Source organism: Haliotis cracherodii, unplaced genomic scaffold (assembly GCF_022045235.1).
Source record: "Haliotis cracherodii isolate W230 unplaced genomic scaffold, xgHalCrac1.p SCAF_37, whole genome shotgun sequence".
NCBI classification, from domain to species: domain Eukaryota; kingdom Metazoa; phylum Mollusca; class Gastropoda; order Lepetellida; family Haliotidae; genus Haliotis; species Haliotis cracherodii.
In genome coordinates this window covers 1428389-1453245 of record NW_027266294.1, presented here as the reverse complement: position 1 = coordinate 1453245, position 24857 = coordinate 1428389, and the positions used below count along the sequence as shown (strand labels likewise).

The 24857-nt window shown below is 42.1% G+C and overlaps 1 protein-coding gene across 1 annotated transcript; it reads right to left on the bottom strand.

Moving 5' to 3' along the window:
- Positions 1-9091: 9091 nt before the first annotated feature.
- On the bottom strand, positions 9092-24857 carry LOC139477896 (kelch repeat and BTB domain-containing protein 8-like). The gene is made up of 7 exons (XM_071260329.1): positions 24800-24857; positions 18917-19962; positions 17143-17335; positions 16024-16221; positions 15067-15167; positions 11099-11236; positions 9092-9285 (listed from the first exon to the last, which is right to left on the bottom strand). Exons 2-7 carry the CDS (start codon positions 19944-19946, stop codon positions 9092-9094), a joined length of 1854 nt encoding a protein of 617 aa, XP_071116430.1. The 5' UTR covers positions 19947-19962; positions 24800-24857.

The window sequence follows — 24857 nt, the reverse complement described above, 5'->3', positions numbered from 1 at the left end:
TAAACCTAGTGAAAGCTATTCTGGACTTGGTGACACCCGTAATAACAATATTACTAATTCATCTACTCGCATACAGTAGTATCAAGTAAATAAGAGTTGGATACCTTGCAAACTCTATCTAAAACGTATAAAAATACCGCTCTCTCGATATTGGAACACATAATAAAAGATCCTAGATTGGGGTGGGACGAATTGGGAGGTTAAAGGTTGATGGTCAGACTTTAAGAGATCATACGGTTTGCTTATATCGTAAGAGATTTATCTCGCACGACCCCTAGGGGTTGGGATATCCGCCTGGGGTTATTAAAGGGACAGGGCTTAAATAGGGAAATTATAGGTAATAGGCGACGCAGTCTAAGTAAAAAGTGGACTGATTGGCTAAAAAGTTTATTACGATAGAAAGCATGTCGCAAGTTATGGCGGCGTTACGCCTTAAATGGATGATATAGGTCTGACTAAGAAACGCAATAAACCTACGCGTTGAATGGTACTAAACTGGTTAGAGAGTCAGAAGGCATATACACTGCACAGAGATGTACAAAATAACTTAGAGATTTGTTTAATTCATCTATCATTACCAGCGATCAGTTGTGGCAAATGGATTTGACCGTTTTGATGTCTTTGGCTAACGATAATGACGCGTATAAGTATATCTTCTGCGTTATAGACATATTTAGTAAAATGGTATTGGTATTTGAAATTAAAAAATCCTTCACACGTTCTCGAAGGGTTTAAATGCATTTTCAAACGCTCTGAACCTCGCACTCCTGAACGTATTCAAACCATTAAGGGGAAAGAAGTTGATAACAAAGTATTTAAAACTTTTGTAAAAAATGAAATGCAGTCCACCTATTATACTAGTCAGAATCCTCAAACCAAGTGCGCAGTTGTTGAAAGATTTCAAAGGACCCTAAAACAACGTATGTGGAGGTATTTTACTATAACACGTTCTTACAAGTATATCTATATACTACAAGATTTGGTGACGGCTTACAATTCAAGTTTTCATGGAACTATAGGCAGAAAACCTAGTGATCTATTTGACTACCCAAGAACCGGTTAGAAGACACATCAGGATAGATGTACCTATAATCATAATACGTTTCTTTCCTTTAATGGCTGTTCCATGCTGTCTCAACTGCTGAATTAGTCGTCCGCCCGTTTAGTGGTTATCCAGCTGGTCACGTGATTTTGATCGCCAGACTGTCATTGCAGTTTTATCATTTGCGGCTCGAGCTTTTGGAGATATCGTACGTGAAAATGGATTCTTCAGATCTAAGCACGGATTGCGACACTAGTGTCGACTACGGATGTAAATGTTTGGATGCGGATAGCTGTCGGAGTTCGTGGACAGTTGGATCAGATGTTATGGATATTCCCTATCATACTTCCTGCAGGTATTTTAGCAGACTCCTCTCGAGCTGGCCAGGTGCGGGTTATTCTACAAGGGAATGAACGATTGCGTTCAGTGTTATACGTGCGGTACTAAACTGTCCAAATGGAAATATGAAGACCCCTGCGGACAGAAATCAGCCAATGAGAGGGCAGCAATTAAAACACGGGCAAAAGTGCACTATATACTACTATTGTGTTTAAATGTGGGCAAGAAAAAGACAAACAGTTCAGAATGAGTAAGTGAGTGAGTGAATCGCCGCACCTAAGACGACTGGGCCACCTGTGCCCCCTACTTCAGAATGAAGTCATCTCCTGACTTTTAAACTGTCACAAGTCCTGGAGATGGGGGTGGCCGAGTTTGGAGAGGTGAACATTCTCATTCTTATTTTGGGCAAAGGAGAAATAAACCTTCAAAATGAAGTCAGCTCCTGACTTTCAAACTATTGCATGTCCTGGATATGGGGGTGATGGAGCCAGGAAAGGTGAACAGTCTCTGTGGGCAAAGAAAGAACTAAACCTTCACAATGAAGTCATCTCCTGACTTTCAAAGTATTGCATGTCCTGGACATGGGGGTGATGGAGCCAGGAGAGGTGAACAGTTCAGAATGAAGGGGGTGGTGGAGTCAGGAGAGGTGAACGTACTCGTTCTAAATGTGGGCAAAGAAAGAACTAAACCTTCAGAAAAAAATCACCTCATGACTTTCAAACTATTGCATGTCCTGGAGATAGGGGTGTGCGAGTTTGGTAAAGGTGAACAATTGTGTTCTAAATGTGGACAAAGAAAGAACTAAACTTTCACAATAAAATCACCTCCTGACTTTCAAACTGTCACATGTCCTGGAGATGTGTGTGTGCGAGTTTGGAGAGGTGAACATACTGGTCCATTTTTGTTATAACCCAGTTTTTAACAGCTCAGTTTAGATATTAAAAATAACCTTTTGAAAATGATTCTACACTACAATATTAATAGTAGAATATGGAGACAAATCACGTGATTTGCAAAAGTCAAACGTCAGAAGCGATTATCGCATGACACTGTGGTGAAATTGCACAAGAAAGTTTGTTCTTATGACAAAATTAATTACAAGATATTTGACAATGGCTTAAACTGAAATGGATCAGAAAATCTGTTTGTGCAAAACTTGTGAAAATATCAGCAACCAAAACACTACATGGTCTCCATCTAATCACAAAGTGTGGCCCACATCACCCATCACAAAACGGAGAAATCATGTTCGCTACTTGGGAAACATGCTCCAACACCTGAACACCCTGGATACGTCTTACAGCGGGTCACATGAACGAGCAACACTCTACACATGGAAATAAGCCTTTTGTGCAGTCGTCTCAGGGCTTTCAAGATTCAAGGCCAGATTTCGAGACGATGTAATAGTAACGGAACTAGTGACAGTGAAGTACATACGCCCTCAGAAGGTTGTTGTGGATGAAGTGGAGGCTGTCCACGGGATCCAGTCCATTGAATCCTTGCTGACATTGTGTTACAGTTTAGATCTCAGTAAAATCATAAAACATGTTTCGAGTGTCTATTGCTTTGATTTTATCTTTGGCGAAGAAGGTGAACAAGTTCACATGCGTGGTGGCTTGTCTGAGCAAGACAAAGTCAATCAGAACTTTCAGACAGGCATATCTGAGTTCATGTCTGATAATCGTGTGATTGAAAAGTGGATTCAGCTCATCTTTAACCCGCCCCCTTTTACCCGTGTCTGCATTCCCATTGTTCCCATGTGCAGATTATCACGATGCACACTTTCAGCCGGCACAGTGGATCAGTGACTTAAAGAAACGTGTTGTAAAAATGTTGCAATGAGAACTGGTGTTAACGTGAATGAACTTTCTTCTTTTATCACTCTCTGATTGCTTTGTGGTTATTGCGAATCATCCCCAGATAATATTTGTCACTCTGAACAGGTATTTATGTAACACTCATTTCTGGATTCTCACATTTGAATCGGATCAAAGAAAGATATTTACGTAAATACACCCTATCATTTTCGGGTGAATCTATCACAGCATTTGGCAAAGTCGACTTGAAAGATATTAAAGATGTTCACTGTAACAGTAGTCGGTATCAGTGCATAAATAGGATATTTTATTAGCGCTTTGTTATTTCTCTTCCGTTAGTGGCAAGTATTTATTAGCTCCCTTAGTTTTTAACTCCCCCAACTCCCTGTCGTCTACCTTGACTTCAAAGTCTTCCATATTCCTGTTACAAAAATAAGGAAAAATTTATTTTATCATATTGACACAATCCAACATCAATAAAAACATAATAAGAGTGTCATTTACGACCCTAATCTGTGTTCACCTACTTATATGTATATGGCCAGCATAATTGCCGACATTACAAATGTTAAGTTAATCAGAAATGACCAGCTAAGCAGAATAATAATCGGTCAGCTGCGTTTAAAAGCAGGCAGGTTGGGCAAGCAAGACAGAGCCAGCAACCATCGGAGCGCAGTCACCCCAGGAGAAAGGCAGACCAGGGACAAGGAGGCGCGAACAGTGCCCAGCCCAGCCCATCAGCTGTCAAGTGTAAAAGTGAATTCGCCGCCTTCCTCTGTCCGTTTGTAACTATTGATCGCCTGGTTCTGCAGATTTCTACTGTGTAAAGTAACCGTTCTTTGCCACCACCACGACTTGTTGTGTCAGGTGTCCTGACTTTCAAACAACCACTTGTCCTGGCGATTGGAGTGACTGTGTTTGGAAAGGTGAACAATTGCATTCGAAATGTGGACAACGTTCACAATCAAGTCACCTCTTGACTTTCAAACTATTGCATGTCCTGGAGATGGGGGTGGTGGAGTCAGGAGAGGTGAACAATCTTGTTCTAAATGAGGGCAAAGAAAGAACCAAACCTCCACAATCAAGTAACTCCTTCCCTTCAAACTTTTTGCATGTCCTGGAGATAGGGGTGGTGGAGTCAGGAGAGGTGAACAATCTTGTTCTAAATGTGGACAAAGAAAGAACCAAACCTTCACAATCAAGTCACCTCTTGACTTTCAAACTATCGCATGTCCTGGAGATAGGGGTTGTGGAGTCAGGAGAGGTGAACAATCTTGTTCTAAATGTGGACAAAGAAAGAACCAAACCTTCAGAATAAAATCCCCTCTTGACTTTCAAACTATTGCACGTCCTGGAGATAGGGGTGGTGGAGTCAGGAGAGGTGAACAATCTTGTTCTAAATGAGGGCAAAGAAAGAACCAAACCTTCACAATCAAGTCACCTCCTTCCCTTCAAACTATTGCATGTCCTGGAGATGGGGATGGTGGAGTCAGGAAAGGTGAACAATCTTGTTCTAAATGTGGACAAAGAAAGAACCAAACCTTCACAATCAAGTCACCTCCTTCCCTTCAAACTATTGCATGTCCTGGAGATAGGGGTGGTGGAGTCAGGAGAGGTGAACAATCTTGTTCTAAATGAGGGCAAAGAAAGAACCAAACCTTCACAATCAAGTCACCTCCTTCCCTTCAAACTATTGCATGTCCTGGAGATGGGGATGGTGGAGTCAGGAGAGGTGAACAATCTTGTTCTAAATGTGGACAAAGAAAGAACTAAACCTTCACAATGAAGTCACCTCCTTCCCTTCAAACTATTGCATGTCCTGGAGATAGGGGTGGTGGAGTCAGGAGAGGTGAACAATCTTGTTCTAAATGAGGGCAAAGAAAGAACCAAACCTCCACAATCAAGTAACTCCTTCCCTTCAAACTTTTTGCATGTCCTGGAGATAGGGGTGGTGGAGTCAGGAGAGGTGATCAATCTTGTCCTAAATGTGGACAAAGAAAGAACCAAACCTTCAGAATAAAATCCCCTCTTGACTTTCAAACTATTGCATGTCCTGGAGATAGGGGTGGTGGAGTCAGGAGAGGTGAACAATCTTGTTCTAAATGTGGACAAAGAAAGAACCAAACCTTCAGAATAAAATCCCCTCTTGACTTTCAAACTACTGCATGTCCTGGAGATGGGGGTGGTGGAGTCAGGAGAGGTGAACAATCTTGTTCTTAATGAGGGCAAAGAAAGAACCAAGCCTTCACAATCAAGTCACCTCCTGACTTTCATACTATCGCATGTCCTGGAGATGGGGGTGGTGGAGTCAGGAAAGGTGAACGATTGTGGAGAAACTGTTACACAAATCAGATTACTTTAGTTTGTTTTGTGATGGTTCAACTGACAAATCAGAGGTTGACTGACAGACGATTTGACGGCCGCATCACTTCGCAGGGTGATACACATAGTACATAATAGATACATGATACTCATTGTCATAGTCATTTACATTATGATTATCTTATGTCGGGGTCAAAATACGAAGTTGTGGTTACTCCAATATTCAAAGGATGTGTGGCAATACAGGTTGTGTAGAAAACACGATAGAAATCTACGAAGAGAATGAATTTCAATGTTTGGGGACATAAGGTAGCTTGGAATTTGGCATTTTCTCCTAACAACTCTGTTGTCTGTGTAAGGACAACAGTGGCATTTTCAATATGGTCGAATCGGACGAACAGACAACTGGACCGACAACATGCCGCAACATAACCTCACTTGACTTTCAGCCATGTGAGCTAATTTACCCTTGGGGGAGTTAATTAACCAGGTGAGCCAATTAACCCTTGGGTGAGCTAATTAACCAGATGAGCTAATTAACCCTGGGGTGAGCTAATAAACCCGGGGTGAGCTAATAAACCCTGGGGTGAGCTAATAAACCCTGGGGTGAGCTAATTAACCAGATGAGCTAATTAACCATGGGGTGAGCTAATAAACCCTGGGGTGAGCTAATTAACCAGGTGAGCTAAGTAACCCTGGGGTTCTTGATGGTCTACAATATTATTGTAAAATATGGACTCCAACATTACAACTGTTTACATCAGGGTTCTGAGAAGGACCATGTATGTTTTGTATATATATATGACTTCAAATTTGGCAATTCAATAATCAGTAGTGTCCATAACTGGCATAACTGCCTCTGGGAAAATAACACAAACTGACATCAAAGTAGTATTGAAAAAATCCAAAGGCTGGAACTGAAAATTGAATAGCGCACAAACACATTCATCATCAATATGCAAACAATCAAGACACTTCATTTGTGGAATGAGATTCAGAAAGATTCCAGTCCCGTCTTTTGACTTTGTTGACAAATACAAACCTTACAGACGGTGACAGATTAGTGAAGACAATCGGTGAGTGATCAGCTTCAGGTATATTCTAAAGGGGCAAAAGCCAATAAGTAACCATGGTAAAACGTTCATCAGAAATATATCAGTAGTAACTTGAACATGACTGTTTATGGATATGGAAGAAATCTAGAGTGGAGACATTGGAAATATGTGATCATGAGAAGACAGTGAAACACAATATTCAGCCATTGGGAAATGCCTAGAAAACCTTATCTTGACTAGATGCATAATAGATCTAGTTATGAAGTATCAAATGGCTAGACTGCCCTCGATACAAATGATATGTATAATATTACCAAACAATTCACTGAAAGACATTGGATATTTATATACAGGTGAAAACAAAAGCTTGGCAATAAGCAAAGTACTGGACCACTATCTGTGATCTGCACTTACACGATTGATAATACTGTCTGTGACACACAATCATAGCTGTAACCATGGTAATCAGTTAGCTATTGCATATAATACAATCTGGCAGACAAAATCAATTCTTGCACAAACACGCGAACATACCTTGTAAAGACAATAAGCAAACAACTCCCTTACACAGGAGTTATCTCCCTTGTCGTCCGATGGTAACACTTTCACACTAGTAACACACACTGCCCACAATGAAACAATAATCAGATCTCTACACATCTTACATGGTACAGTGATACAGTGGTACACTGTCACACCCACACACTAATCTTACCACACTGCTCTCATCACACACTTCTGTCAGTATGTGAATAGTTTGTGAAGCTGTAGCCATGGTAACCACGCTGTACTTGTGTTGCTGAGATTGATGTTGGCTGAGTACCAGGTGACGAAGGAACTATGTGGTGGGTGACATCTGAACAAAGACCCTTGCATCTACAGCTTCTGGTCCTGATGATAATGAGTGAGTCAGTGAGTTGGGTTTAACGCCGCTTTGAACTAGTTATGTCCGGCTGGTCAGCATGATGTGAAAGCCGTAAGTGATGTAGATCTCCAGCGTTTACCACTTTGGTGAGACTCACAAGCACGGGTAGGATGACAATGACACTGCCCTATATGACACTGTCCTGATAATGACAGTCCACTTGATGATGACACTGCCCTTGAAGACACTGTCCTGATAATGACAGTCCACTTGATGATGACACTGCCCTTGAAGACACTGTCCTGATAATGACAGTCCACTTGATGATGACACTGTCCTTGAAGACACTGTCCTGATAATGACAGTCCACTTGATGATGACACTGCCCTTGAAGACACTGTCCTGATAATGACAATGACAGTCCACTTGATGATGACACTGCCCTTGATGACATCATTCTTGAGTGCTGCCATCTACCTAAGAATAAAAGTGGTAGTCCACAAGTTAGTCCTTTCTGGACTCTACTCGATTCTATGACTCAATGATTGTGTCCATGCAAGAATGAGTCAAGGGCTCCACTGTGCTCAGTGCCACAGACTGCAGGTCGCTGGTAGGCATCATGAGTTTCACAAAGTCCTGCTTCATGAGATGAGTTGCAGTCAATGTTTCACACTTTCAGGTCGATTGTGACCACGTCATGTTTGTAACTCATTTCATGTCAGAAAGTCTCCTCGCATCACACTTTGTTTATAATCAGTATCAGGATTTCATGTTACACATCTTCACAATAAATGCCATTGTTAACAATGTTGCATTGTGTCATGAATTCATGTTGCACAACACCATATCAATCGCACAACACCATATCAATCGTTTCCACTGTGTTGGAAATACATGTTGCATGACACTCGATGACATGAGAACGATACAACTTCCACACTGCACAATGTCTGCTGTATTGACAGTCAAAGAGAACACTGTTCACACTGTGTCTGCACACAATCTGTGACCTGCACTCACAGTGTTATTGTGTCTGTTGTATGTATTTGTTGTGTCCGCTGTTTTACACCGTCTTGTCATTTTATCAGCAAGTGCTGTCTGCTAAGCAAGTGCCGTCTGCTCAGCATGTGTCGTCTGCTCAGCAAGTGTCGTCTGCTCAGCAAGTGCCGTCTGCTCAGCATGTGTCGTCTGCTCAGCATGTGTCGTATGCTCAGCATGTGTCGTATGCTCAGCATGTGTCGTCCGCTCAGCATGTGTTGCATGCTCAGCATGTGTCGTATGCTCAGCATGTGTCTTATGCTCAGCATGTGTCGTCAGCTCAGCATGTGTCGTCCGCTCAGCAAGTGCTGTCTGCTCAGCAAGTGCTTTCTGCTCAGCATGTTGTCTGCTCAGCATGTGCCGTCTGCTCAGCATGTGTTGTATGCTCAGCAAGTGCCGTCTGCTCAGCATATGTTGTATGCTCAGCATGTGCCGTCTGCTCAGCGATGCCATCTGCACAGCATGTGTCGTCTGCTCAGCATGTGCTGTCTGCTCAGCATGTGTTGTATGCTCATCAAGTGCTGTCTGCTCAGCATGTGCTGTCTGCTCAGCATGTACTGTCTGCACACTGTCGTCGTCGCTGTCTCTGGAGTGTGCACATGATGATGATGTGTCATTGTTGCTTGAGAACTTCGTGCGGGATGTTGGCGACCACGCAGCCGAAGGTGCTCATGACGGTGGGGAGTTCCTGCCCCTCCACCCACGACTCCTTGCCCCGGTCCTCCTTCAGCCAGCACAGCCCCGCCATCCAGCTCTTGTCGTCCTCACCACCCACGATCAGGATGGTGTTGCTGTACTTCACGATACCTGGCGGACCAACAGAACAGGCATGTGAGACGAGTGTGAGAAGAGTGTGAGAGGAATGTGAGACGAGTGTGAGAGGAATGTGAGACGAGTGTGAGAGGAATGTGAGACGAGTGTGAGAGGAATGTGAGAGGAATGTGAGAGGAATGTGAGAAGACAGTGAGAAAAGTGAGGAATGTGAGAAGAGTAAAAGGAATGTGAGTAGAGTGAGATGACAGTGAGAAGAGTGAGATGAATGTTGGAAGAGTGAGAGGAATGTGAGAAAAGTGAGGAATGTGAGAAGAGTAAGGAATGTGAGAAGAGTGAAAGGAATGTGTGAAAAGTGAGGAATGTGAGAAGAGTGAGAGGAATGTGAGTAGAGTGAGATGATAGTGAGAAGAGTGAGAGGAATGTGAGAAAAGTGAAGAATGTGAGAAGAGTAAAAGGAATGTGAGTAGAGTGAGATGACAGTGAGAAGAGTGAGATGAATGTTGGAAGAGTGAGAGGAATGTGAGAAAAGTGAGGAATGTGAGAAGAGTGAAAGGAATGTGAGAAGAGTGAAAGGAATGTGTGAAAAGTGAGGAATGTGAGAAGAGTGAGAGGAATGTAAGTAGAGTGAGATGATAGTGAGAAGAGTGAGAGGAATGTGAGAAAAGTGAGGAATTTGAGAAGAGTGAAAGGAATGTGAGAAGAGTGTGACAGGAATGGGAGTGGAAAGAATTCTGCCAATGATAGTGTAAGACTGAGGATAGAGACCCCCTGATAATAAATTATGCATGAGTGGTTTTATGATGCTGTTAGCAATATTCCAGCAATATCATGGAGGGGGCACATTGTGCCCAAGTTGGGAAACTAACCCATGTCTTCAGTGTGACAAGCAAACACTTTAGCCTCTAGGCTACACCACCGGCCCTTATTAAATATATGTGGGACATTTACCTCTTGAATTTACAAAGCTCCAGATAAGCTTTTGGTGTTGTGGGCATTTTACCCATAAATTTTAAAATCACTGGGTATCAGTAATTCTATGTGCGTATTCAAATTTCTGTTACCCACTAGTTTTTACACATGTGGGTTATTTAAGTTAGATATTTAAAAACACTATTCATCTAGTCGTGGTGTCGCGTGGGTTCGAGAGCTTTATAGAACTCAAAAATACCACGATACTTCCACAAGAAAGTGTGATGGCAAATGATCATGATGTAACTGTCATCGTGGAGTTTGGCAAGGTTGACGGAATGCCCATTTATAATTTCAAAATAAGTTGCTGATTTGCTAATCCAATACGCAGGGTGACTTCACGATATTTTGATGATACACACAAGTTTTATTTTTGTAGCGTATCTGTAATGTTCGTTGCGTATTTCATTTTATTGGATTATATTTTACTGTGTATTTCTGCATTTCTGATGCGTATTATATACGCAGCTTATCTGGAGCTCTGATTTAGTATGAAATGCAGTAATACACTTTACCTACTTCAAAAGATTTTCAAAGTTGATGGAAATACAAGACACAATTATAAGGTACAATACAATGACAAATACTGTTAAATGGAAAACATAATTGTAACTGTCGTCAGTAATTAGAATAAGGGTTCGAGATCTTAGTCTCACTCAACTCCTGACTGAAGCCAGTTGTGATGCCGGTTTAAAGGTTACCATTTTGGTGAAACCCAGGAGTGCTGGCAAACCAATTAGAATAAGCAGAACTAATTTGGGATTCAAACCCATGATCATAGGATTCTGGCGTGCCTAGGGGAGACAACTCTACACAGGCATGACGTAGCCAACCCTACCCCTCCTTAACATTAAGATTTGTCAGAGGAGTCACTCACCAGCTCCACAGAGAGCATTAGGAAGCTCCGGTCCCCGGCTCCATGTCTCATCAGCGGGATCCAAGATCTCCACGGAGCTGACACAGTGTTCCGGCAGGTACTCCTTCCGCCACTTGTCACTGATGCAGGAGTTGCCGCCTGGTTGGAGGAAGCACATATCAACATCAACTATCAACATCAACTTCAACGTCAACTTCAACATCACAATCAACTCTTAACATCAACATCGAGTCATCGACTATCAACACCATCACTCAATGCCAACACCAACTCTCAACACAAGCCTTGTTTTAGGGAACTTATTTTAACTTGCACTAGGTGCATATTGACATGAAAACCTAGATGCACCCAAAAAACAGGTTGCACCCTGGTCCCATACAGTTATAAAGCTGAAACATAGTGTCCCATAAATAAATGATGCATGTATGATGCTGTGTGAGTGAGTTATATCACGGCGTGTCTGTTTAATGTGGGAGGAAAGCCCAAAGTGATGCAGGTCTCAGAAGTTTACCACTTCGGTGAAACCCATGAGCACAGGTATGGTGCTGACAAACCTAGAAACATAATCAGGGCGAACCGGGATTCGAACCCACAATCATAGGTTTCTGGCATGCCCAAGGGACGCAACTCTGCACAGCGAATTGCGACGCGGTAGACGACTGGGCCACCCGTGCCCCCGATACATTGCTGTTAAATGTAATAGGAACATGTGCACATAATCTTGAAGTACATCCTAAGAAAGCATGACAAATTACACGTAACAGGGATTAGAGATGTAGCATGGTAGGTATACTGTTGATCTACTGACTGTATCAAAGATGAACTTTGTGTTGGCCTAGGAACAGTGAGTAAGGGTATGTCAGAGACAAACTTGAATTTTTTTTACATTTCCTTGGTGCAAGGAGACACACATATAAGGCTTAAAAAAAAGAATTGGTTCTCAGGCAATGCCTTTTGAAAATATAGTGCAGGCTGGCAGCCATTTTTTCTTTTAATTTCGGTTGTTCAAACTAGTATGCAACCAAATAAACAGTTGGGTGTAATCATTGACAGTGTTGGCTGGAGAGTGCGTTTTTGCGTCTTGGACGCACAAAAATAAGTAATGCACCTGCGTAACATGTGTGGGTCTCGTGGATGCAGTGACTGGGGCTATTTTAATTTCATATCGAATTGACACTGTTATCGTAAATCAAAGACGTACGTCTTTGCGTAAAGGTATTTGTTGCCAAACAAGACAGCGGAGCATGTTGATTAACACTTCCGTTTGCTAAACCAAACCAGTTTCATAATTCTCTCCCTTTTTATGACAAATACCCAAACCGGTTTCTTGACCTATATCTATTGTCGGTTTTGCATGTATTAATTTTCGGTATGGTCTGTAGCTTTGCTTCAGCCAATAATGTGCCACATATTAAGCAAGTCGGATATAGTCGTAATTAATTTAGCTTGCTGATTGGTCGAAAATATCCTGACCTTGTGTCAAACTAAAAATAGCCAGGCACATCAAGGGTATACTTCAGAACGTGGTAACAGTGACCCGCGAAATCGAGCGACCGTGTAGAATGATACGCTATGTTATCGCGGTAGTTAATTTATAATGGATCGTAGTGGGACACGCTTACAAACTTATTAATATGTGATTCACAAAATGTTTGTTGTTCATTGGATTGATTGATGCTGATTTTCTTTACCGAGTTCGGTAAACAAAGTACCTGTCATTGGTGAATCTTACCGCAGTAAGTAAGGCTGTGTGGATTATATGATATATCACTTCCTGTTTTGAATTTTGCATGCGACCGAGGTTTGGTCAAGGAACTTCGTTTGAACAAATGGGTTCTTTTTCTAATCAATTTTGAATGGAGGAAGGGGTAATTCCACTTCAAAAACATCCCAGGAACTGTCATAAAAAAGTTAAGGTGTGTACAAGTAGCCGTGACATACCGCAACGAGTCCTGTATTCGATCATGTGATGAAATATATCGTGTTTAAATTTGCATAAGTAAACAGTCGACAGGTTGTGTGGATTACAAGATTTATCAATACCGAAATACTGTATATGATAAAGAATGAATGCGAACACTTGAATGTACAATGATGTAAGCATTGTTTTTATTTAGCGGACTCTGAATATTTAGTTATTCTACAACAGACTTATCAAGCTGATAATAATTCAATATCTTGTGAGTCATATTAAGAATTGCAAAACACATTTTGCCAGGACCGTTATTGGTGTAACTGACATGTTTAAACATTTATAGCACCTGAAACATGTTGACTAGATTTGTCAAGGAAATGCTGGATCCTGAACATACTCTTATAAAAAAAAACGTTCGATATGCCAATTATATTTTATGACTCATTGATCATTGTCACAGTTACAACATGAACTCACTACTCAGTACAGTAGCATCAAAACAGCCATTGAACTTAACTGAATCCATAACTTCAAATCATTGGTAGATCTCGGTAAAAACATTCACAAATGTCTGTCACAATGACCCCTTACCAATGGCTGACCCGTGTACTGCCTTTTCATATACGAAGTTAGATATTAACATGGATAATTTTGTGTTATAATATTCATTAATATCAAATGTCCCTTTTAAGAAATTGTTTGTCCCTTAATGTAAACCTCTTAGTTATGAGAGCAGGATGTGCCCTGATGTGGACCTTTCTCTCACTTTGCCTGTTTGTTGATATTTTGCAGTTGCTAAAAGATTTCTTATTTTTCACAACCACTGTGTTCTGTTGTTAATGTTATGTTATAATGCTATGAATTGGACCCCTCCATTTTTGTTTGGGACCCCTAATTTTATGATGAAGGGGTCCAAGTGACCCCAAGAAAATTTAAGCCAGAGCAGACACTGAATCAACCTGGGAAAGGGCCTCCCTTCATAAGTGTCTTCCTTGATGAGTAAAATACTGGAATACAGTATTTGGCTGCCGTTGTACTACCAGTGTGTGAACAATACACACTTACAGTGAGCTTCCATTTTATTTCACAATGCGAAAACATCATCGTGAGCACACAACACCAGAAGAAGCATGTCAACAAATCTGTACCGAAGTATACAAGTTACTCCTGTCATTACACTATCTGGCTATACAAGTGTTCATTGTGTATCTGGACTTAAGTTTGTAATCCATCATATTACTTTTCTCCAAGATTTCATTCGATTTTGTTCAATTAATTTCAGGGGATATCGTGCATGATCTGATCGGCAAATCACATCAACTCACCATAAACTCGACCTGAAACGAACATTAGTCGTTAGAGATACCAATCTTCAGTCTTCCTCTTCCTATGAATTTTCTTTTCAGTTAAGATATTGGCCATGACATTAAGTATTCTTTAACTAAAACTCCCATAGATCGGGGAGAAAATGCGTCAACAGCTGATTGGTCTATGAAACATTGTCCGACAGTACACAAATACCACTGAATTTGTAAATCATCATGTCTGGTGATGTTTTATCGTAAATTTCATGTTGTCATTGACACAAACTCCTATTGCCTCCATGACCATAACACGAGATGCACGGTAAAGCAGTGTGCATGTAAAGGGAGGTAACTGTGTGCTATACTGGTTCACATTGTTTTTACTGCCAGGGTCGTGTGTTCACTACGCGGAATATTTAAGGATTTGTGACTTTGTGATGATGTGGCTGTGCCTGAGAACCAACACTATTTAAAAAAAATAATTTTAGCCATAGGTTGCATTTTTCGGTTGCACTTGTGCATATTTTATATAGCTAAATGAGCCCTGTGCCATCAATATCAACATCAATTTTAACTCCAAACATCAACACTCAACATTACCACATCGACTCTCAACATCAACTCTCAATTTACATCCAAACTGTGGAAGAAACATTCAAAATCAACAACATCAACATCAACCATCAACCCTCTAAATCAAAGCAAGACCCAACCCTAACACCGACCATCAACCTCAACTGTGTACCCACCGATGACGTAGATCTTCTCCTTGTACACAACACTGCCAGCAAGCACGCGCGGCTTCTTCATGGGAGGTAACTCCACCCAGGCATCCTCCGCGGGATCATATCTACGACAGAACATATATTTGATTTAATGGATGATCAAGAGCTTTATATATAGTAGCTCTCATCTTGCTTGTTATTCAACTTCTTTTCACATATTGGATTTTGCTTCCACTAACAGAAAATGCTACACTAAAAACTGACTGATCATAAATGTCATGTCTGGACCGGCACCATCACCAACACTGGAGGCAGAAGACATTCAAAGCTTTTTAATGTGCCACATCATGGCTGTCAGTATCTACCAAACGTGCATGATCTAGGGAAATATATAAATTGTGGATCAATACAGCTGAAAGGAAAAATGTTACAATTAATACTTATTTCTAGCCCTGTAATATAAATCTGTGAGATGCGTTAATTAACAGAAGAAAACATAATGTGGAAAAAAGCAACCAGCGCAACAAGCTAATTCCCGTGACTTTCAACATTTACACTGTTTGAACAGTATTCCAGTTATATCACGGTGTGTTAGCTAAATATGGGAGGAAAGCCCGAAGTGATGCATCTCTCAGATGGGTACCACTTTGGTGAAACCCACAGGCATGGCGCTGACTAACCTAGAAACATAACCAGGATTCGAACCATAGGTTTCCAGTGTGCCCAAGGGACACAACTCTGCAGCACCTACGACAGCTGGGTTACCCATGCCCCTGCATCAGTTATGAGTTTCGCAATGAGTCACTAAAAATTGAACGTTGCATCGGCATTATTTCACCCATATAGAGATCTTTCACAACCAAAGAAATAAGACAAAAGTATCTGTATGACCGACGTCATTTTGCATGAAAACCTGTTAATCCGAGGGAGAATTTGTCAGTGACAGCAAACTAAGGACTAAAGGTACAAACAGATAGCGACCTGTATGCACTGCTGCTGATCTCCGAGGTGTTCTCCCCGCCGAACACGTACAGCTTGCCGCGGTAGCTGAGGGAGGTGGTGAAGCGCAGGGGTTGTGGGAGCGGGGCCACCAACATCCACGTGTTGGTGTGGGGGTCGTAGCGCTCCACGCTGCTCAGTATCTCCGCACCATCCTGGCCTCCGACAGCAAAGGCGAACCTGGGACATGGAACAAGGAGACTGGTATTTCAAACTAAATGTCCTTGGCAGGTTAAAAAAGAATCGGGAAAAAATATTTTGTTTGTTCAAAATCATGATTTTTGTTCTGAATTCATATTTTCTTAAATTCAGAGGTATTTTCTGCTTCTGAAAAACCTGTTCCTTTCCATGCGCATTACGTACGGGTGAAGCCAAAATCGTTTTGAACATTAAAAACTGATTCCGAGTTTTCTGATTGACAAACAGACTTTATAAAGACCAATGAAATGTTCTCATAAAATATCGTCTCATTCTGAGTAACAATACCATTGTCCTGTTTTCGATCAGTGTTTCAGCATCCTGCCTTAATCATGTTAATAATTGTTCATGACACAGTGATATTATGTCTTATATTTACAATGTTGTCTTGTTTTTTGCCACAACAGGTGAGTGGAAGACCTGCCGGGTAGCAGGGTGCTTTGAAGCTATGCCCAATGTTATGGAAGTACTGATTTAACTTTATTAATTTAATCTTATAAATGCTGCAGTAATGCACATAGATGCACAAAAGTTTCCTTTTGAACAAATACATTTTGCAGCTCAGCTTCATCTGTTCTTTTTTATGTTTCCAGGCATCACATTACTACATAGCCACCATCTTCAAGGCAGGCCCTCTACTGGTAAGGTCTGGGGGATCTCGGGCCCACTATAAACAATCCTAGGTTTATCACAGCACATTTACTGTACCTTTGGGAAAATTTATTTGTCTAGACAAATTTTGTTGTGAAAAATGATCTTCCATTTGCAAAACAAACACTGTATGTGTTAACGTTGTTTGAAGGCATCCTGAATCTGAATAAATTCTAAAGCTGTCCCCCACCCCTCCCCTCTAATACTTAAAGGTCGGTCCCATGAGCTGTACATGTGTGGCTATAAACTCACCCATCAACGACTGTGAGGGAGAACTGGGAACGAGACATGTGCATCTTTGCCTTGGTCTGCCACGCCCCCTCAATCTGGTCGAACATGTACAGGTTGTTGGACACGCCCTCTGTGGTGATCGACCCCCGGTAGTTGATCTTCCTGATCGCCCCGCCTGCCAGGAAAATCTGGTTGTCTCCTGATATAGCGCAACCTGTAACCATGGTAACAATTATAGCAATTTACTAAACAATGGCATATGTGAAAAGAGGCACAACAAATAGTGTTTTTTAAACTGTTTTTTAAATTTGTTTAATTTACCTCCTGCATTTCTACAGGCAGGGAAAAACAGGCTACTGATTGTCTGGTTCAACACAATCTGCTACGTAACTATAGACATCAAAGGTGTGAGTGAGGGAATGAGCTGGATTTAACACTGCTATGATGTGGGCAGAAAGACGAAGTGATGCAGGTCCCAGACATTTACCAGTTTGGTGAAACCCACAAGCACGTGCATGGTGCTGACAAACCTAGAAACATCATCGGGGCAATAAAAATTTGAACTAGCATTCATAGGTTTCTGGCATGACCAAGGGACACAACTCTGCACCTGTGCCCCCTGAAAGGGAAAAAGGAATGATTTAACCTATATTCAGTTAATCACCTGATAATGATACAGATAGCATCTTCCCCTTCATGTGGGAGACTGTGGCAGCATTCCCCCCATTCAGTTGTGTTTTACAATTTTTTATTCAATAAGAATTTTGAAACCAGACCATGAGTTCTATTTGAAAACACTGTCACCACGAACACCAAACTACGCCAAACTACATCAGACAGTCAGTCATGCAAAGACAACAGTTCCCTCAATGGGTGACCCACGATGTGTTGTATTTCAAATCAAATCCCAAACACAATTTTATATTGCACTGAGGAACATGTATCGAAACACTATGAAAACGCAGGGGAATTTGGGAAAGTTTTCAGCGAGCTGAGACACAGAGACATTGGGATGTTGTAGTGAGGGCTGAAGGCAAGCTACACTGTAATAACGTTGTCCAAGTTTGAACCCTCACTCACATTGTCACATCTGGACAAAAGCTTCCAGTCACTTGCTATAGAGTCAAAATCCACAAGTGCTTCAGTTTTGTTACTAGTAGTGAAACGATATGCCGATGGGTCGCGATTATTTCCTTCTTGACACAAGTATTGATCACAGCACACCAAGTAAAAAATATTCATTCTTACTTTAAATGTTTTCTTATATAACTGTTACACCAAACACTAATTAGTAGTGAAAACTTAAATATTTTCATCCATTGTGCCATACTTGACACTGCCAACTGTAAATCGTCAGTGTGGCAGGTATTTGGCCATCTTGGCCATAAATAAGATGGCCTACACACAACATGGCCTACATACATATCGGATCGTGACCAAGGTATGGTGATGCATATCGGATCGTGACCAAGGTATCGTGATGCATATCGGATCGTGACCAAGGTATCGTGATGCATATCGGATCATGACCAAGGTATCGTGATGCATATCGGATCGTGACCAAGGTATCGTGATGCATATCGGATCATGACCAAGGTATCGTGATGCATATCGGATCGTGACCAAGGTATCGTGATGCATATCGGATCGTGACCAAGGTATCGTGATACATATCGGATCGTGACCAAGGTATCGTGATGCATATCGGATCGTGACCAAGGTATCGTGATGCATATCGGATCACACAGTTGGTGTATTGTCCCAGGCCTAACTGTTACACATGAATTCTGCTCACCTGGTGTGTAGAGGCTCTGTGGCAGTTTGCAGATATGGATTACCTCCCCTGTCTTGGGCATCAATAGTTCCATACTGTTGTATTTCTTGAGAGCGTCTTCTGTATAAGGGTTTGCAATGATCATGACACCTCTCTCGTACGCCATTCCCCGACGGGGCATCAAACTCAAGTCCATTTCTTGTTGCCGATTTTTCAACATGTGATAATACCTAATCATGTCCAATGTCTTGCGTAGCTCCTCTCTCTCCAACAACAACGAACACGTGTCGATTCGATCACAGAAGTAATAGGAGCTGATGTTGGCAAAACGTACGCAGTTCATGATGTCAACGAGGTGCACCAGCCTGCCGTCAGTGTCGTGCTGCAACCACTCCATGCACGCCTCGTACACCGTCTCCTCCGTCGTCACGTTAATGTCATCATCGCTGATGATTTCCACGAGTTTGTCCGCAGGGAGGGAGAGAAACTCTTGCTGTTTGCACAACGTGGAAAACTTATTATTAATTATTTCTTTGGCTTTCATTGCAAGGACACCACATTCATGACATTTGGCAAAAAAATACACCCCGATACAGTTTGTGACCGTGACGTGATTCATCATGAACTCCGCACAGCCATCACGTAAAGATATCAACTGAAAAAGATTGGACGCGGAGAGAAGGTTCTGAACGGATTCCTCTGTCAACACAACCTGTCCTGTGTAAATATAGTCCAACACAAGGGCGAGCGTCTGGCACTCCATGTCCTTCAGAGTTATCTTCTCCTGGTGGCTTTCGGCCATGTTGTTCGAGAACATCGCCATGAAGAAGGGGCTGGAGACTGCGAGGACGTTCTTGTGGCAGGGAAACTCCTGCGTCCCGACACATAGGATCACATCCACAAACTCCTTGTTCTTGTAGAGTTTGGAGAATCCGATGAGGAGACTTGGTGCTCGATCCTGGTCAACAAACCGATCTTCACCCACGCTGGAGCAAGCCTCACTGGTCTGGGAGATGACAGACTCGGGGATGCTGGCAGCGCTGTGGTCCATCCTCGACTCTTGTCACCTGCACGGAGAAAACACAGGTGAATACACAGGTGAATACACAGGTAAATACACAGGAGAATACACAGGTGAATACACATGTACCTTAAGAAGAGATGTGTCCAGTGTGTACCACTTAATGACAAAACTAACAATCAGTTAAGTGTTAACACAGAGTGACTATAATATTTTACTTATTTCCAAACTTTACACGCTAATCATGCTTGAGACAAATGGTGCATCTCGAGTGATGGATCTATGTCACATGTCATGCGATCATGAGGATCGGGTTCACACAACAGCTCTATGTTTGTTTCTGCTTCAAACCAATCTAATATCTCTTGAATGTGAGTAAGTCTTTATATCTTATAGCTAAAATGGATAGACTTATCGTTAAACCGCCCAAGCGTTATCAGAAATCGACTGGCCACTGTAACTTGATAATGCCCTCATATTGCTTGACGACAGGCCATTTTCAAGCCCGTTGTTAGGTGACGCCATAGGGTAGGGATAGTGGTTTGTCTGATGCATTGGTGGATCGCGATTTTTTACTTCTCAGTATAAGTATGGACCACAGTCGCACAGTAAGTAAAAAGTATCCATTCTTATCGTAAATGTTTGCTTTAATAACTGTTAAACTAAACACTAATTAGTAATGAAAGTTTATAGTGAAAACAAAACTATTTTCACCCACTGTGCCATACTTCACACTGCCAACTGTACATCAAGTACTTAGGAATCCTGTCTATGACAAAGATGGCTAAGGGACCACAGATAAGAGCCATGCAAGTATCATGATACACATTGGACCGTAAGTAAGGTATCGTGATACGTATTGGACCGTAAGTAAGGTGTCGTGATACGTATTGGATCGCACAGTTGGTGTATCGTCCCAGGCCTATTAATCATTGTCATTTTGTTAATTTGTTAAATTCATTGTACATGCAATCAACTATCAGGACGTGTTTGATTTGCAACTTTACAAATTCCTGCCAATGGCATACGTACCTGATCATATTATACATACAGTAAACTAAGTTAATAACCGACATGCTTATAACAAACTGACGCATATAACAAACAGTTTGGTCCCGGCCATTTGCTGTACATTTTAACACATAACATTGATGGATATAACGAACACGCTTATAATGAAATAACTGACAGAGCAAGCTCTTTTTGTGGTCCTTTGTGTACTCTGTCAGTAGGCGAGGTGAGATAGGGTTGTCCTGTGTGTACTGTCAGTGGGTGAGGTGAGATAGGGTTGTCCTGTGTGTACTGTCAGTAGGCGAGGTGAGATAGGGTTGTCCTGTGTGTACTGTCAGTAGGCCAGGTGAGATAGGGTTGTCCTGTGTGTACTGTCAGTAGGCGAGGTGAGATAGGGTTGTCCTGTGTGTACTGTCAGTAGGTGAGGTGAGATAGGGTTGTCCTGTGTGTACTGTCAGTAGGTGAGGTGAGATAGGGTTGTCCTGTGTGTACTGTCAGTGGGTGAGGTGAGATAGGGTTGTCCTGTGTGTACTGTCAGTGGGTGAGGTGAGATAGGGTTGTCCTGTGTGTACTGTCAGTAGGTGAGGTGAGATAGGGTTGTCCTGTGTGTACTGTCAGTAGGTGAGGTGAGATAGGGTTGTCCTGTGTGTACTGTCAGTAGGTGAGGTGAGATAGGGTTGTCCTGTGTGTACTGTCAGTAGGTGAGGTGAGATAGGGTTGTCCTGTGTGTACTGTCAGTAGGTGAGGTGAGATAGGGTTGTCCTGTGTGTACTGTCAGTAGGCCAGGTGAGATAGGGTTGTCCTGTGTGTACTGTCAGTGGGTGAGGTGAGATAGGGTTGTCCTGTGTGTACTCTGTCAGTGGGTGAGGTGAGATAGGGTTGTCCTGTGTGTACTGTCAGTAGGTGAGGTGAGATAGGGTTGTCCTGTGTGTACTGTCAGTAGGTGAGGTGAGATAGGGTTGTCCTGTGTGTACTGTCAGTGGGTGAGGTGAGATAGGGTTGTCCTGTGTGTACTGTCAGTAGGTGAGGTGAGATAGGGTTGTCCTGTGTGTACTGTCAGTGGGTGAGGTGAGATAGGGTTGTCCTGTGTGTACTGTCAGTGGGTGAGGTGAGATAGGGTTGTCCTGTGTGTACTCTGTCAGTAGGTGAGGTGAGATAGGGTTGTCCTGTGTGTACTGTCAGTGGGTGAGGCGAGATAGGGTTGTCCTGTGTGTACTGTCAGTAGGCGAGGTGAGATAGGGTTGTCCTGTGTGTACTCTGTCAGTGGGTGAGGTGAGATAGGGTTGTCCTGTGTGTACTCTGTCAGTGGGTGAGGTGAGATAGGGTTGTCCTGTGTGTACTCTGTCAGTAGGTGAGGTGAGATAGGGTTGTCCTGTGTGTACTGTCAGTGGGTGAGGCGAGATAGGGTTGTCCTGTGTGTACTGTCAGTAGGCGAGGTGAGATAGGGTTGTCCTGTGTGTACTCTGTCAGTGGGTGAGGTGAGATAGGGTTGTCCTGTGTGTACTCTGTCAGTAGGTGAGGTGAGATAGGGTTGTCCTGTGTGTACTCTGTCAGTAGGCAAGGTGAGATAGGGTTGTCCTGTGTGTACTCTGTCAGTGGGTGAGGTGAGATAGGGTTGTCCTGTGTGTACTGTCTGTAGGCAAGGTGAGATAGGGTTGTCCTGTGTGTACTGTCAGTAGGCCAGGTGAGATAGGGTTGTCCTGTGTGTACTCTGTCAGTGGGTGAGGTGAGATAGGGTTGTCCTGTGTGTACTCTGTCAGTGGGTGAGGTGAGATAGGGTTGTCCTGTGTGTACTCTGTCAGTAGGCAAGGTGAGATAGGGTTGTCCTGTGTGTACTGTCAGTAGGCCAGGTGAGATAGGGTTGTCCTGTGTGTACTCTGTGTGTACATGTATACCTCACTCAGACACAGTATACCGACTCAGAGCTGACCAGTCCTTGCTTTATCCCTTTAATGCCGCGCCCTAGACAGGTAAGCAAAAAGTAACATCTTATAACGCCTATTGGCAGAGCTCCAGATAAGCTTTTGGTGTTGTGGACATTTTACCCATGCATTTTAAAATCATTGTGTATCAGTAATTTGATCTGGGTATTCAAATTTCTGTTACCCGCTAGTTTTTACACATGTGGGTATTTAAGTTAAATATTTAAAAACACTATTCATCTAGTCTCTGCAAACTGGTGTCATGTGGGTTCGAGAGCTTTATAGGACTAAAAAATAAAACGATACTTCCACAAGAAAGTGTGATGGCAAATGATCATGATGTAACTGTCATCTTGGAGTTTGGCAAGGTTGACAGAATGCCTGTTTATAATTTCAAAATAAGTTGCTGATTTGCTCATCCAATATGCAGGGTGACTTCACAATATTTTGATGATACGCACAAGTTTTATTTTTGTAGCGTATCCGTAATGTTCGTTGCAAATACCATTTGATACGCTTGGATTTTATTTTACTGCGTAGTTCTGCATTTCTGATGCGTATTTTACGCAGATACACAGCTTATCTGGAGCTCTGTATTGGTATGACACGCCTGAGTATCGAACCACCGACCATCCACTTTCTGGGCAGACATTCCATCTATTAAACCCCAGTGGAGATCCCAATGATCATTATGTGAAGTCAGTAACAAATGAACTTTCTCAGAAATAAACATGACAAAACACATGAAATGAGATGTCTCAGACAACAAAACTTGTGGATGTGACTATCTTTTAGTTTGTTTGTTTGTTTGTTGTTGAACGCGTCACTCGGCAATATTCCAGCAGTCTGTAAACAATCGAGTCTGGACCAGACAATCTTGTTAATCACCTCATACAACATGCATTGTCACCACAGTCACCTATCATCGCAAGCATGGGTTGCGCAAAACCTAATCTACACAGGATCGTCACTTGTCTGTAACAGTCATATAAATAATGAGTGAGTGAGTGAATACCGCTTTTTGCCCATTTTAGCAATATTCCAGCAACATGACGGCAGGGGGACATCAGAAATAGCTTTACACATTGTACCCACGTAGGGAATGGAACCGGGGCCTTCGGTGTTTATATTTACATATATATATATATTCAGCTTAAAGTGGAAGGCACTGCAAAGTGATGCACCTATTTTGAGTAAGGGTTCAAAATTAACATCAGTCTGCTTGTCCAAGATAAGCAAAATTCAAGAAGGCTGAATAACACTTCCTTGTAGTATCAGGTAGAAACCGCTCTGTAAATATTAGGTCGCATTTTTCAATAATAGATTGCACTGGTGAATGTTTTGTACTTGTTTTCTACATGTTATATAGATCTAGCCAAATCAACCCATGAATATGTCAGTCAATCAAATGCAACAGAAGTCACTTGTCTGAGACTAATAATATCTAGGAAGGTCTAGTGAGATATTCACCTAGCTGTCTATCAATTTATCATCAGACAGAGTCGCTCTGTGACAGATCAAATTTGTGGACTAGTGAAAATGTAAAATATTTCTTAGCTAGGAGTCAATCAGAGTATGCCTCAATCGTCAATCGAAGGATATATATATATAAACTGTATGAACGTAGGATCTTGCGAGATAAGTTTGAACCAACAAGGCTTACCTAAAAATCCCACGAAAACCACCAACGAATGTGTGTGCAACATGATTTTCCTTAAACACACAAAAATATAACAGAATCACTATATAAGTGTACTTCTGCAGATGGAATATCCCTGTTCTCTTTTTAATCTAACCGTGCTCCGCCTTCGCTGGCAAGTGATCGAAAACTGAACATTTCTTTCAACGCAGACAAAAATGTTAATGCATGCCCAGACAACACAAGGCTATTGCCGACCTTGAGTCGTCTATTACACAGATAATATTGGTCAGTTATGCATATTTACCCACAACAGCCCAGGCAATCAGGGAAATGGGACACTCTATCTTCTTCTTTGCACCACCTTTC

Bases quoted from the DNA above. Each gene is read 5' to 3' on its own strand.
- LOC139477896 (XM_071260329.1), bottom strand. From the start codon at position 19,946: ATGGACCACAGCGCTGCCAGCATCCCCGAGTCTGTCATCTCCCAGACC. The intron at 11,237-15,066 runs GTGGGTACACAG...TCCTCCAACCAG, and splicing joins GGAGAAGATCTACGTCATCG to GCGGCAACTCCTGCATCAGT. The intron at 9,286-11,098 runs GTGAGTGACTCC...TTGGTCCGCCAG, and splicing joins TAATGCTCTCTGTGGAGCTG to GTATCGTGAAGTACAGCAAC.